This window comes from Balaenoptera physalus (assembly GCF_965194825.1).
Source record: "Balaenoptera physalus genome assembly, chromosome: 14".
In the NCBI taxonomy this organism is placed as follows: domain Eukaryota; kingdom Metazoa; phylum Chordata; class Mammalia; order Artiodactyla; family Balaenopteridae; genus Balaenoptera; species Balaenoptera physalus.
Window position 1 is genome coordinate 49,925,862 of NC_138893.1, and position 14,557 is coordinate 49,940,418.

The following is a 14,557-nucleotide window of genomic DNA, read 5'->3' on the forward strand; positions in this document are numbered from 1 at the left end:
TCTGTCAAGCAGATATTCCCAGCTGGAGATCCCCTTCCCCAGTTGAGGAGACGTGTGCTGGGGGGAGGGGCTGGTGTTCGTGGTTAATGGCAGCTTGAGTGCAGGTGGTCCTCTGCCAGCTCCCTGTGTGACGTGAGCCACCAACATTTATTGAGCCCCCCCACAGGCTCTACAGGCTTGCATGTGACTGTGTGTCCCATTGGCAGAATGTGGCAGCACAGGGACAGCCAAAACGGTCACACTCAGGCCTCCCAGGCCTCTCAAAGACACAGGACTTTGGGCAAGTCAGCAGGGCTGGGTGGTGGAGGTGGTGAGTGGTGGTGTGATGAGTGGTGATCCCCACAATGCCTTCCTCCCAACCCTCCAGAGACAGTGCAGCCTGGGAGTCACCCTTCCACTCCTGACCCCACTCAGGCTCTGAGCCTAGGATGATCTGCAGCAAGAGGGACTCAGGAAAGACTTCAGAAAGAACTTCCTGCCTGGAAAGAGTATGAAGCAGTTTGGAGTAGGGATGGCACTAGTAGCCAAGGGAGGAGCTTGGAAGGAAGAGAAGATCTCTTGCCCATGTCCTGTGCCCTTTGGGCTGAGTCAGGTACCAGCCCACCTGGGGCATGGATGGCTTGTCTTCCTGATGCTGCTTTCTAGCACATTCACTTCAGGATGGCAGAGGGGACTCCATTAGCCCTTATTAGGGCGGAAGACCCCCCCGCCCAATCTCTCTGTTTCCTGGTTATCTGGCACTTATTAGGTGCTCAATAAATAACTGTTGAATGAATAAATGATTGATGACAGGGTGGGGGGTGTCTTCCTAGTCCCTCTCTGAGTGTCCATCAGCCACTGATGGCTCAGATCTCATCTCCTGCCCTCTCCCAACTCCCTTCCTTACTCCTTTGTAGCCCCCCCAAATTCCCCTTCTCCTCTAGCCTCTCCCTCCTGGGCTGAGGGGGAGGGGGTGGGGGGAAGGTCCCCTGGCAGAGCAGGGCTCGCTTGTTCCTTGTAAATGAAGACCATAATTAACATTAAATTAAGGTAATACAAATGAAGGCAACATAGAGGCTGACAAGATGAGCGTTTGGGGAGGCAGTGGGGAGAAGTGATTCATATTTTTAATTTACTGTACGGATGGGCTGTGTGGGTGGGGAACGGGTGGCTCGCGTGAAGGGGGTGTCGCCCCGCGATGTTTGCTGGGCTCTGAGCAAGCACACAATGACTATTAAACTCAACTGTCCATATAATGGGACAGATTCGACACGATGCCCACCGGAGCACCAGGAGCTTGGCCAGCCAGGCTGTAAATCCTGCCCACACAGCACCCGCCTGCCCACCTGCCCAGCTAATCCATTTGGTCTAGGACTGGAGTAGAGTAGGCACAATCCCCAAGGGGTCTGAGAATAGCCTTGGACTTGGGGAATCAGGGGTGCCAAGAGGGTCCAGGCTCCTGCCCTGGCTGAGCTCAGGGTTGGGGGCCTCTGGAAGGTCAGGTCTTGCACGTGCTAAGGGTGAGATGGGCCATGGTCAGTGCAGGACCTTGGTGCCAGGATGAGGCTGGAACTCTGTGACCCCACGTGTGGTGTGTTCCAGGAACTGAAGAGAAGACACTGGTGTCCCATTCCAAAGAGGGGACTAATCGTCTTCATCATCATCACCATCACAGCTCACGTTTACCAAGGACTTGCTACACACCAAGTCCCACTTCTGACCCGTTAACTGAGTCCTCACGACGATCCTCGGAGGAAGCTATTGTTATCCCCATTCGCAGACAGGGAAACTGAAGCTAAGAGACAGGGGATAGCTTGGTCACAGAGCTTGTAAGGGTCCAGTGACCCGTCCCCACTTCCACACCCCAGGGCCTGGGGTGACCCCTTGATCCTGTAAACTCTGTTCCTGGAATGAAGGCCAGCATCCCAGGCGGCCCTCACACACTGGGACCTGAGGCCTTAGACACGAAGCTAAGGGAACTTGGGGGGTGTGTGTGTGTGTATGTGTGTGTGTGTACACACGTGTGTGTACATCCTCCCTCCCTCCAGTCAAAGAAAGGTGCCAACAAATCCCAGGCAGGCAGGGAGGGATCCCTGCTTACTCACTCTGAAAGCGAAGCCGAAAGATGTTCGTCCCTGGGATGAGAGACGCAAGTGTAATTTAGGTTTTGATATTATGAAAGTCTCGCTGCTCTAAAACAGCGGGGCACTCGGTGCCTCATTAATAAAGGATAAACTTGGAGTCTATTTACAAGGCGCTTTTTGGGGTTATTTACTCTCCAATATACATATGTAATGTTGCGCATACTTACCGCTAGGTACGGCTCATCCTTTCAGCCTGGGCCTTGGAGTCACCCTGGGGAGGGTGGGCCCTGCAGGGTGGAGAGCATCACTGGGGAAGAAGGAATGCAGAGGGGCGACCCCTGGGAGCGAGGAAGCTCTGTGGGAGACGACAGGGCCCCATGGAGCGGGGGTCATAGAATTTTAGAGCTGAAAGGTAGAAGGGATAGAGGTCCCACCCCAGCTCTCTCCCCTCCCCACCTTCCGGAAGCCCAGTCCCCTTAAAGATAAGGTACAGGCTAAGCTCCCCTGCTGGGCCTCCAGGCTCTCCCTCTCAGCCCCTCCCATACTATCAGGCCAGGACCCTGCTCTGACCCGACCCTGACCACACTGGGGAAGATCCCCCGCAGCTCTGAAAGGAGGTCAGCCAGTTCCTATCAGTGAAGATGTCCTGTGCAACTACTGTGCACCTAATCTTACACCAGCCTTGTCACAGCCCTGCCACCCCCACCATTGTGCCCAACAGCGCCTGGAGTGGGCAAGGCCTTCCTCAAACCAAAATGGAAGCTACCTCCCAGCTCCGGGCGCCACTAGCCGGCCACAGTAGGGATGGGTTCCCCACAGCCGCTCAGCCACCACCTTCCCCTGCCGCTGCCACCACCTCCTCCCGGACTCTTCGCTGTACGTGCAGTGTCTCCGTGAATCTGCAGCCATCGCACAAGGTAGGGTACCGCTTTCATATCTGTTTTACAAATGAGGAAACTGAGACTTAGGTTAGGAAACTCACCCAGTGTCATACAGTCAGTAGGTGCCAAGTTGGGATTTTAACCCAGATTAGGATCTTACCCCATAAGGCTTCCTGGAGGATCCTGGGCCTTCACTGCCCATCCTGGCCCCTCTGCTCACCACGGACTCCAACCAGCCCAGGGCCTCCAATGAGGAGCGCTGAGCCTCACCCTCTCAGGGCAGATCTCCCCTCACTGACGGACACGTTCGTTTACTGAACACTGTCATTGAACAGCCACCACATTCAGATTTGGACCTGGGCCTATGGCCTGAGTGGGTGCAAGTATATGGGAGTGGAGAACTTGCCAGAGACCCTGGTTGATGCACAGGGGAGCCTGGAGTTAGGGCTGCCCACACATACACCCAACACTTGTTGTGAGGTTTTCTGTGCTCGTCAGCCCCTCAGATGAGTGTGTGGCTCAGGGCCCAGCCTGGGGTGCTGATGGTGGCATGTGTGTGTATGGGGGCAACATCAGCCTGCCCCCCTGTCACAACCTGGCCACTTTGGACCAAGGAGACATCTGGTGGTCCCTAGGAGAGGGCAAGTTCTTGTGCACCCTTCCCAACCCCAGGGCTGGGGGAGAGCTGACCTGGAGGGTGCTGGACAGAGGGAGGAAGGTAAGTAGGAGGATCTGATCCATCATTGCTGAACAATGAGCCATCACCACCCTAATTAAAGATGTAATTGCAGCAAATACATTCTGGGCTGAGAATGAATGACGGATGGCAGGAAGGCACCTTGTAGGCAGCAGCCGGGAAATGATGCTCCCTGAAGTTCCCACTCCAAGCTGGGGAACCCAGCGCCTGGTCGCAGGGCACCCTGGTGCCTCCCAACAGGACAGTGACAGTCAGGCAGGGACTGAGGCTGGAGCTGAGGGGCCAGGAAAGGGCCAGGGCCTGGGGCCTTGTTGGAGGAATGAGGGCGGGAAGGAGGCTGAGAGGCCAGAGTAAGAGGGACTGGCTGGTGTGTGTGTGTCAGGCAGGGGAGCAGGGCCAGTAAGGAGTGGGTAACTGTGAGAGTATCACCAGAGCACAAACCAGGATTTCAAGGCACATCTGCTTTGGGGTAATTGGGCCCCTGCAAAGGCCAGAAGGACTGATTGACCCTTGGTCCTAGAGGGTGAGTACAGGGGCCAGGCTGAGGGGACTCAGTCTGTAGAGGGTACCATAGCAGGAATCTGGTGGGCCAAATTGGCTTTTACATCTGGCTCAGGCTCCAGGGACTGGGGGTAGGGGTGGGAGGACTGTCCTGAGAGCTGATTTGTCCTTACCTGGGGTTAGGGTACATGGCAGGGGACTGGCCACATGAAGGGAAGAGAGATGGACTTCTCCCACCAACCTGGCTTTTGCTGCTCCCTCCTTTAGCATGGAAGCCTCCCAGCCACCCCGACCCCTGCCCTGGACTCCCTCAAATGTCGTGGGCACTGGTAGTCCCAGGGAGGCCTGGGCTTGGGACATCTTCCTCTACTTGGGATAGGAGCGTCTGGATTCCAAGGCCTATTTGCCCTGGGCCCCCACCCACACGTACCTTCAGAGAATAGGAAACCCTGAGCACAGGGTCAGGTCACTCTGAGGCCAGCCTGAGCTGTGACAATCCCAGGGCCAAGGCAAGAAGGCCAGCCTGGATGGGGAGCCTGGTGGCCTTAGCCTCTTGGCCTCATCTGGCATGGTAGCCCCTGGCCAGGGTCCTTCAGGGTGTATGGGCTAACCCCAGGGGAGAGAGGGCTGGGTGGGGGGCGGTGAGGAGCCCAGGCAGGCAGGCAGGGAGGGAGCGAAGGCCACTGACAGCAGAACAAATGCTTGTAATTTTATAACCAATCTCAGCCTGTCCGTGGGGGGCCGTTTGTGCCTCCACTCAGGACCAATCAGCCTGACAGAGCTATGAGTCCGCCTGAGTGAATGTGAGCAGCTTCCCCCCACTAACGCCACTTACTGCAATCTCATTACCCGCCCAGCCCAAGACCGGCCAGAGCTGAGGGGCTGCAAGGAAAGAGGACCCAGCCCATGCTGGAGCACAGCCAGGCCAGGGCCTGGAGCCAGGAGGGCAGCGTGGGCAGGCCTTAGAGATCCAGGGACTCAGAGGGAGGAGGCACAGAGACAGGCCCAGGAAATGATAAACATTTATTAAGCACCCGCTGGTTACTAGGCATGCTGGATACAGGTAGGGCACAAACCCCTGCCCTCAAGGGGCTTGCTGTCTGCTAGGGGCCGATGGAAAGATTACAGAGGGATGGGCCTCGGGAAGGCAGAGATGGAGAGATGTGACTGGAGGGCAAGGAGGGGCAGAGCCCCACAGCCGAGCTGGTAATGGGCCAGGGGTGGGAAGGAGAGGGTAAGAAATGGAGGGAGAGGGAACCAGAGAAACCTCTGGAGTGCATTCAGAGCCGGGGCAGAGAGATACAGGGTGTGGGAGGGAAATGCCCACCAGGGGAGAGAGGAGGGCAGCCAGGGAGGGGCTGGCTGGCCAATGGTGGATATTAAAGGATGGCCTTGCTGGATATTTGGCTCTGGGGATGGCTATGTGCCCATTAGTCTCTCTAATTGTCAAAAATCTAATTTAGTGTCTGGAGCCTGGGCCGGCCTCGGGTTAAATAGAAGGAGGCAGGCCTAGCCATAAATCTGCCCTCCCAGCCTGGGCTGGTGCTAATTCTGCAGTTAAGTGAGGGGGTGAGGAGGGCAGCAAGATGGGACAGGGAAGGTTCTGGCTAGGGGGTATCTCTGACCCTGCATGCCAGCCCCTATGTGCTAAGTCATAGCCAGGCCCTCCTCTCTTGTTGGAGGAAGGGGACTTTCCTTCCTGGTGCTCAGCTGGACCAGGCAAGGTTAAGTGTCTGAAATGTGGGGGTCCAGCCCCTCTTCCTGGACCCACTCTGGGTCTAAGTGGGCTTGGCTCTTGCAAAGTGATAGGACGGTCACATTTCCTAATAACCTCCTGAGCCTTTGGCGAGGAAGGGGGCATGGAGATTCAAACCATGTGACAAACCAAGTTAGTGACAGTCTGAATGATGGGGACCCAAGGGCATTCCCCAGTGGGGAGGACAAACACAATCCCCTGGGCTTCTCCTTTCCTGGACCCAGACTCCAAAGGAGGTACACGAGTGCACTGGGACTGGGACAGGGACGGCCCCCCGAAGGCCTCATTTGGTCTGAGGCAGGGGATGGTTCTCCACCTGGACTTGGTAATGACCTCACTCCCCTCAGAGCCAATAATTGAAAGCAAGGGGTGTGGTAGGCGCAGCGGGAGAGGTTGGGGGACTGAGAGGGCTCCCTGAGAGGCTCAGCTTCCATGGTGGGTAGGAAAATGATTTCTCCTGGCTTCGGCTCCATCTCGCCAGGCACCCACCCGGCCTCTCCTGCTGCTAACAAAGTGCCTTTAATTAGCAGCCTAATAAAATGCTCTTAATTGGCAAGAGCCAATCAGGATGAAGAGAGGTCTCCTCCCCTTAGTCATTGCTGATGGTGGTACAGCTATAGGTTTCAAGGGGAGAGGGATTCCAGGCCCAGCCTTGCTTTAGGAAAGTGATTTCAGGGCTGAGTCTTCCAAGGGTGTGCCCTAGGCCCCAGTCTTCCTAGGGGGGAGCAATTTGACACTGGGTTTCAAGGTGAGACCCATAACCCTCCCAGGCCCAGCCTCTGCTCAATTTTGGGCTCAGGAGTCCAGCCTACAAGTGACAACTGAGTAGATGCCAGTGGCCCCAGGAGTGTCCACTGACTCCTCCCCTTCCCTCTCCTTAGCTCTTAGGGAGAAGACTCCACTGTGGTCTTGGGCAGTGTGGGGAGCCCTTTTTCTTGTTCCTCAGGTTCCTCATTTGCACAATGTCAGGTGCACCTGATGCTCTGACATGCCTCCTGTTCTAGCAGGGATACTTCTGCACTGGGGCCCTGTCATCTAATAGTCTGAGAATGCTCTAATGACCACAGTTGTCAATCCAGGTACAACAGGCACTGAGACCACAAGGCTGACAGAGCCAGGGGGTCTAGTCAGGCAGGGAGGACCACCACTACTAAAAGCCCATAGATGTAGAACAAAGATGAGTTACTTTTGCTGAGGTTCCTGCTTGTGGCACTAGAGGGGAAGAGGGAGGAGAGGAGGGAGGGGTCTGGCTGCAACCTGGTACTCACTTCCCTAGGTTTGATTTAAGGAGGGAAGGAGGGTGGGTTTCCCCAGTCAATGCTCCCTTCATTTTTATAGCTTGTTGGAATCTCTCTTGAAATTACTCCCAAACGTGAGCTCTCCCATCTCGAAACTGATCAAATGGGATGCCGGGGAAACCCAAGTCTTTTCACCTAATGAGGTGGCAGAGGAAAACTTAAGTTCTGAGCTCAGGTTGGTAGGCCAAGGCTATAGTGACCAGTTCCCAAGTTAGATATCACTTTGGCTTCAATTTAATTCAACATGGAACACTAATTATATGCCTGGGTTCCCTTTCCCATACTTATTCATACCCATTTGGCCCTACCTTCTCTCAATATTGTTTTCTCATGTCAGATTATCTTAAAAAGGTCTCTGTTTACTCCCTCAATTTCTATATTGAAAAAGTCATTGTCCTCTTCATGTTGGCATAGAGAGATAAGACACCCAGGACATTCACTTTAATCTTATATTTGTAATTTAAGTTACTTTTTTTCTGAACAGTTAGAAACAAAACAAAACACACTATATTACCATGATCCTAGGTTGTGAACATATTGGTACATTGACTACACATCACCATAACATAATCACAAAAGTCAAAGCAGTCAGTACTGAAGAGTCTAGAGAATAAAGGCTGAGCCAATCGAAAGCTCACAGGGAGGCTCACACTTGTTGCCAGGCCTGCCCCATAGCTGGAGTCCAGTGAACATCAGTCAGAACAGTCTGCATTGGGCTTGATTTGGGAAAGTGTTAGTGTCCTTGGTACCCAGAGATCTAACCCTTCTTGTTGGTCTTTTCCATCAGTGTCCAAGGAGAGAAAGGGATAGAGGGGAGGTGAAGCTTTATAATGCTGTTTACTGCACTGACCCTTAAACACCCACACAGCCACCCAGGAACCAGTTGGGTGGGCTGGAGAGATGTTGGCAGATGTCATCTGCCTCCAGGAAATTTTAGGTCATAGGTACTCAATTTCCAACAGAAGAGGTTTCTGGATATCAATGCATTAAGTTCCACCTGAAATCAGCAGCCATAATCACGCTTTTTTGGTTTCTCTCCTCAATCCCAAGGATTCTGAAGTCACAAATGAACTACAGGTAAAGTAACAAGAAGAGAAACTCAGCTTTATTCTACTAAGAGACGGCTGTCTTTTCAGCACTGATTATGTTGAGGCTGTGAATAACGTAAGGGGCTGTGGTCTGCCAGCAATCAGCTATGTGGATGAGGCCTGGGGAGATAAACTCAGCCTGCAGGTTCAGGTACACTTGGTAGAAGTGAGGGTTACTCTAGGAGGGAAGAAAGGAAGGCAAAAAGAAGCAAGGGCACCTTTTTCTGTTCTCCAGCTCAGGGAAGTCTGTTGAACTCAGAGAAATGGAGGAGGAGATCAGAAATATGGATTAAAGTCATATGGCAAACCTGATCATCAAACACGTGGTAGGCATCGAAGCATCCCTTTTGACACCTGGAAGTACTTCGGATTCCTCCAGAATCAAGCTTGCAGCCTAGCCTCTCTGGCCTGCGCTGTTCTAGGCAGGAAGGTATTACCATCTAAGATGCCAAGAAGGTCAACAATACCAAGCTGTCTACTTCTGGGGAAGAAAATGTTGCCCTAGTTATTCCAATATTCCCCCTGCCACTCCACCCCCAGCCCTGTGTTTCCATGTACAATCAAGTGCTAAGTAAGGAACAGACCAACCACAGCTATTCAGACCAATGGGTACCAGGAGACGGCAAAGGAGAAGAGTGCATATTTTCTTCTCTTCAGCTTTTGATTTTACAAAAGAAAAATAAAAAGGATTTTTCTTACTCAAGCAGAAAACAGAATGATTTAGGGGTCCCAGGGTCTTTCCCAGAAACAAGCTATGAGGGCCAGACTTTATTACTTGTCAATAGAATTCCAGAGAGTCCCTGTCTCTGAAGTTTCTGGTGAAGAGTCGTTGGAAAGAATTTTGCCAAGGGACAAGTGTAAAAGGCCTCCCACTCACAATTCATGTCCATTTTCAAACTGCACATAAGAAAGTAAAAGGATGTTCTCAGCAGTGGAAATATACACACATGTAGCAAGGCATGCTGGTTTTGTCCAAGGAGCCCCAGTGTGAACAGAGAGCTCACAAGTGCCCACAGAGTAACCAGGTGCAGGGGCATGCACACGCTCCTTGCCTGCCTTTGAACAGGATTCCTCCCATCTTTATGAGATGTTTCTTTCAGGCCTAAATTGGAATTTTAGTGAGAAGAGACTAATCTACAATGGGGACATTTCATTTCAGAGCCCAGAAACACCTTCAGCTCCTTTTCTACCATTCCTTTGGAGGTGTTGAGACTTCATTTCTCTTGTCTTTTTTAAAAGGTCAAACTTTACATTTTTTCTAGCCCAGTTGGGGATTAGTGATAATCAATTCCCACTGAAATCATGCAGAGATGGTAAGTGGCGTTTACTTTCTCTGGAAATGAACTTCTACTTACCCGATTATTTCTTCTACAATGAACTGGTAAATGACCCCCAGAGCTGAGAAATGTGACCGACAAGTTTTTCAGACCACTTAACTTCATTCCCATTTCCATGAGCAGCAGAGGACAACCTGGAGAATATCCTCGATAGAGCTAATGGCTCCAGACTGCAGGGTTCACCCTTGATCTCATTTATGATGTACTGGACAAGCTCCTGTCAACATACCTTCAACTGAACCTAGATGAGAGAGCAAAACCCTGGGGACCAATGAATATTCCATGGTTCCACTTCTGAACAGCAGCATATAAGAGAAGGACTGGTAAAGTTATGGCTATTGGACAATATTTTGAAATAGCTCAAAATCCATGCCTCTTTAATGCCTGACCTGGGATGGCCCTCTGCCCCATCTATAGCAAAATCCTTAACCAATCAAAAAGCCATTAATAGTCAACACACACACACACACACACACACACACACACACACACAAAGTCAAGACAATAGACAAGGAACCCTGATAGTGGCTAAATAGAAGACATACATCTAGCATGTGGGTATTTGGTAAGGAAATTATATTCAGAAAATATTGGGTTGGCCAAAAAGTTCGTTTGGGTTTTTCTGTAAGACGTGGGGAAAAATCCGAACGACCTTTTTGGCCAACCCAGAATTTCCCAAGCAATGACAATCATTTCACTGGGAAATATTTTCTGGCTATAACCTGGAACTAAAAGCTTAAAAGCACTCATAAAGCAAGAAAGGGAAAATGCATATGCACAATCTGCCTCTCAGTATGTAACAAAATTCAGTCTGGGCATATTTTGTAAAGAGGATTCCTTCTGGCAAAGCAGAGGAAAGAGTGAGGCTGACCGATCACCCCCCACCCCCACCCCGAACTAAAGGTGGCCTGGCTTTGAGGTCGCCTGCAACAGGATCCCATTCTGAAGTTTTTACAGCAGCTGGTTAAAAGGGGCCTTTCTTTTACTCAACTGCTTTGATATAACGGAAACAATGGGCCTGTCTGCTCAGCTTCCAAGGGAAGGCTTGGAGACTTCCCTGTGCCCACTGATGGGTGTGTCTGTGCCACACAATATGGCTGGTGAAGGCCCATTCCTGCCCAGGGAAACAAGCCGGGCACATACTGATAGTACTCCCTGTGCCCCCAGGTTGGGGGGCACACATGACCTGCACCTGAAGCCCCTATAGCTGCTTTTGAAGTGGCCAGTAAGCCTTGGCCCTTGCTGAAGTCCATTTATTTATGTTGCTCACCAACTGCCAGAGGAATTTTATTGGGGAGAGTGGAGAGTAAAATAAGGCCAGGAGAAGGAAGAAAAGGAAAGAGAAGGCAGTTCCTGTGCCATTAATAAACCCTGTGTGCCAAACTTCACCCTGATTCTCTCTCTGGCAGTTTTGCCTTTTATAAACACCAGGTTTGGAAAAGCAGAAGGAAGGTTCTGCAGAGCAAGGTTGAGATGATTAGCTTGATTTTTGAGAGACAATATTTAGTGGCTTAAATGAAAAAGACATCACCTTTTAGTCTTGACCACCTGGTAAGCTAGTCTGATCATGGTCTCGGCAAAGATACAGGCGCGCCTGGGTACTTGAAGGCCCTGATGAGGAAATCAGAGACGCGAACCATTATGCAGAATGCAATGAGCGACTGGCTCTGGCCATTTCAACCCTTTCTGTAGGCTGAGCCTTAGCAGTGATTTAAGATGAAGTACAACGCTTTTTATTACACATCTAATTGTTAATGAGAGGAAATGCAATCAGCAACTCCTTTCCACACTCTACATGGAATCGAGGAGACTGCTGAGTCCAGAAAAGATGTGGCCATTGAAGGAGCCCAGGAAATTTCTGCCCCTCCCCCCTTTCTTTGGGGGGGTGGGTGGGTGGGTGTTACAAGGAGAAGAGAGAAGAGGTGCAAATACGACGAGAGTACCATGTCTGAGAATCCATCGTTGCCACATAGGGTCACTTGCAGCAAAAGCCTGGGTTTGAAATTTTGACTGAAGAGTACTTAACTCTTCTAAGTATTGCATTTTCTCATTTGCCTTATGATAACTGAGGATACTTTCTTCATACTCTTTCTTCTCTGGTGGAGCAGATAAACATGTTGAAGGGGAGTGGGAGAAGGGGCAAGAGGGACAGAAACAGAGAAAGAGATGGAAGGAAAGAGGCCCAGATCTTCCAGGGTGTACATTCTTGTTTTCTTTCTTTCTTGACCCAGAGGCTACACAGACAGCTGTTTCCTCCTAAGCACAGTGGGGCTGGGCAGATCTTGCCAGGTGCTGGGTATTCTTGCAGTTTACAGGGAGACACTGGGTGCTATCTGGCTTGAAGTTGTATCCCCCGTCCCCTAGAAGTGGCTCTCTCCCAGTAGGCTACATAGGAAACTAGTTCTTCTGCTTAACGGCAAAGCAAGAGAGATTCTGGCAAAACACTAAATATATTTATGTCATCTCTGTCTGGAACCAAATGAGGAAAAAACATGTGCAGGAGGAAAGAAGGAGGGGAGGTGGGGTTTAAAAGTTCCAATCATTCACAAAAGATAGAAGACATCTTCTGATAGCAGCACGGAAGCAGTCAGCTGTGCTGAGTAAACCATCCTGGGTCGACTGCAGACCAGCTGTGTCCCAACAGGAGTCTTAAAGCCCCGCTCCTCGGCTAGTCCGGGGAAAGTGGGTGGTAGTTTGATTGTTACTGTTGTTGCTCATCCTGGTATTGGCAGGTACGTTAAATACCGCAACTTTAATGAGTCCTGTGCGAAAACAGAGCACATAGTCATTAGTCCCTTTTCCTATATTTCTCACTTTCTCTAAGAGGAAAAGAATATTAAACTAGCTGTCAACTGGGGGAAAGGCTCAGAGGTCCTTCCTAATGCCCGCTTTCTGTCCATGCCATGCAGGAGCTTCTGTCAAAGGCTACATGGCCTGTTTGGGGACTCGGCAGGGCTCACTGACATGGTCAGGGCTGTAGTGCTCATGCAGAGTGAGTCTGATAGCTAGAGATTAAGAATGACTATGGTGGGTGTAGCATCAAGCTTTCAGCTGCTCCCTATAACGGTAGAGTGGGCGAGGATAGCTCTGAGGCTCCGGCCCTTAGTGGCCATGAACGCAGTGTGCCACTAACAAAAGTGGGGGAGTGAGGTGAGGCTATCTGGCTGCTTGGCTGGAGGGGCCTGGCAGTGTAGATGAGGGGGGAGCCTGACTGTTAGATGTGTGCTCTAGAAGTGCTCCTGGTACCTTCAAGGACAGGTGTGTAGGTGGTGTCTGGAAATGTGGCCTGGAGATTAGGCAGAGGTTGGGACTACAGATACAAATTAGAGATGAGAGCTGAAGCCTCGGGAAGAGATAAGGCAGACAAAGCAGGGAACTCAGATAAGGAAGAAAAGCCCGAGACAGACTCTTAGTGGACGTCTACGTTTTAGGGGTGAGAGAAAGAAGGAGACATAAACAATCAGAGAGCCAGGAAGAATATTAAAAATGGCAAAATGCCATCAAAATCTAAGGAGGAGAAAATTTTGGCAAAAGGAGGGGACAGGTACATGACGACTACAATATTAATACTAATTAATGGCTACTTTTTAGTGAGGGCCTGTTATGTGCTAGACACTGTGCTAAGCACTAAGAATTTTACATATAACATTTCAAGGGGATCCTCACAACAGCTCTGTGTGGTAGGTATTGCAACCCTCATTTTACTAATAAGGAAACTAAGGCTCTGGGAAGTTATTTGCCCAAGGGCATGCAGCTAGGATTCTCACCTAGGCCTGTCTGTGTGCCTTGGTTGAGGAAGCAGTGCGTCCTCTCTGAGAGAAGTGAGGACTGAAGCGAGCCCAGCAGGGCATGAAACACCCTGTTCAGAAGAACCACTGTAGAAAGATGTGCAGAAAAGTGTACTAAATGTGTACTTCTGGCACAAGGACGGAGGCAGGTATGGGAAACAAGAAATGACAATAATGGCAATCCTCCCCAGTAGCTAGTACAGTTTTCCCAAACCAGTGATTACCTATATTTGAACTGGTTAGGACACCAAGTATGACCTAAATATACCATGGCTATAGATTAAGATGAATATTAGGATCTTTTCCTGCCCCAGAGAGAGGATGGAGACTTGAGTTGGAGATTATATGGAGTTCTCACCAACTCCAGAGCTACTTCCAAGGTCAAAAAATAGTTCTTTTCTTTTTTGGATGCAGTAGGGAATGCGGATAAGGATAAAAGAAAAGCTACCTTTTACAATCAAATGATACTGACAAGGCAGAGCTGTGAGAAAGCAGTCCAATATTTCACCAAGAGATTTTTCCTTTCACACATTAGATTATCTACTTGGGTTAAAGGGTCTCCATTATAGGTGCTAGTTTAATCTGGGAATTACAAAGCCATAGGCTTTGGGGTCAATACTCTTAGTTTTGAAACTGATTCAAATCCCATTTTATTTTCTTAAAAATCCTACTAGATTACTGAGGCAGGAATATTAGTTGTACTACACAAGGATCATCTAGATCTAGTTCAAGAATCATCTAAGAACTGAGGCTGGCTACCTCAACCAAAAGCAGTGTCCAATGTGCAGCCCCAGCTCTGTCTCATGGTGTCAGCTTCTGCTTTATAGGACTTGGAGATATAAAGGGCATGAGAAGGCTCCATGAACTCACAATACCTTACAGCCAATGTTCCATTTCCTACCCACAGTGCTATGTACACAATTCTTTTTCATACCTGGGCAAGTCTGAGGTCAGTGTATGATTATTTATCTGGAGATATAGGTGTATGTTCGAGAAGGGGAGCGGGGGGGTTCAGCTTGGGCAGCTGGATCATTTAGGAAGTCCCAGATGAGAATTGTGTCATCATGTGAACTACTGACAATCTGGAATTCATCAAACTGGAGTCGGAAAACTCTTCCAGAATGCTCCTAAAGAAGCAGAAACAAAAC

At 50.2% G+C, this 14,557-nt stretch overlaps 1 protein-coding gene across 12 annotated transcripts in view; it reads right to left on the reverse strand.

Annotated features, from left to right (window-relative positions):
* Positions 1-12,052: 12,052 nt before the first annotated feature.
* The window catches only part of BTRC (beta-transducin repeat containing E3 ubiquitin protein ligase), a 182,516-nt gene continuing 180,011 nt past the window's right edge, over positions 12,053-14,557 (reverse strand). For all 12 annotated transcript variants that reach the window (XM_082425202.1, XM_082425197.1, XM_082425201.1 and 9 more), the window contains 2 exons: positions 14,344-14,536; positions 12,053-12,383 (listed from right to left, as the gene is read on the reverse strand). In XM_082425202.1, coding sequence (XP_082281328.1) covers positions 14,375-14,536 — 162 coding nt within the window. In that variant the 3' untranslated portion in view covers positions 12,053-12,383; positions 14,344-14,374. The remainder of the gene's footprint in view (positions 12,384-14,343; positions 14,537-14,557) is intronic.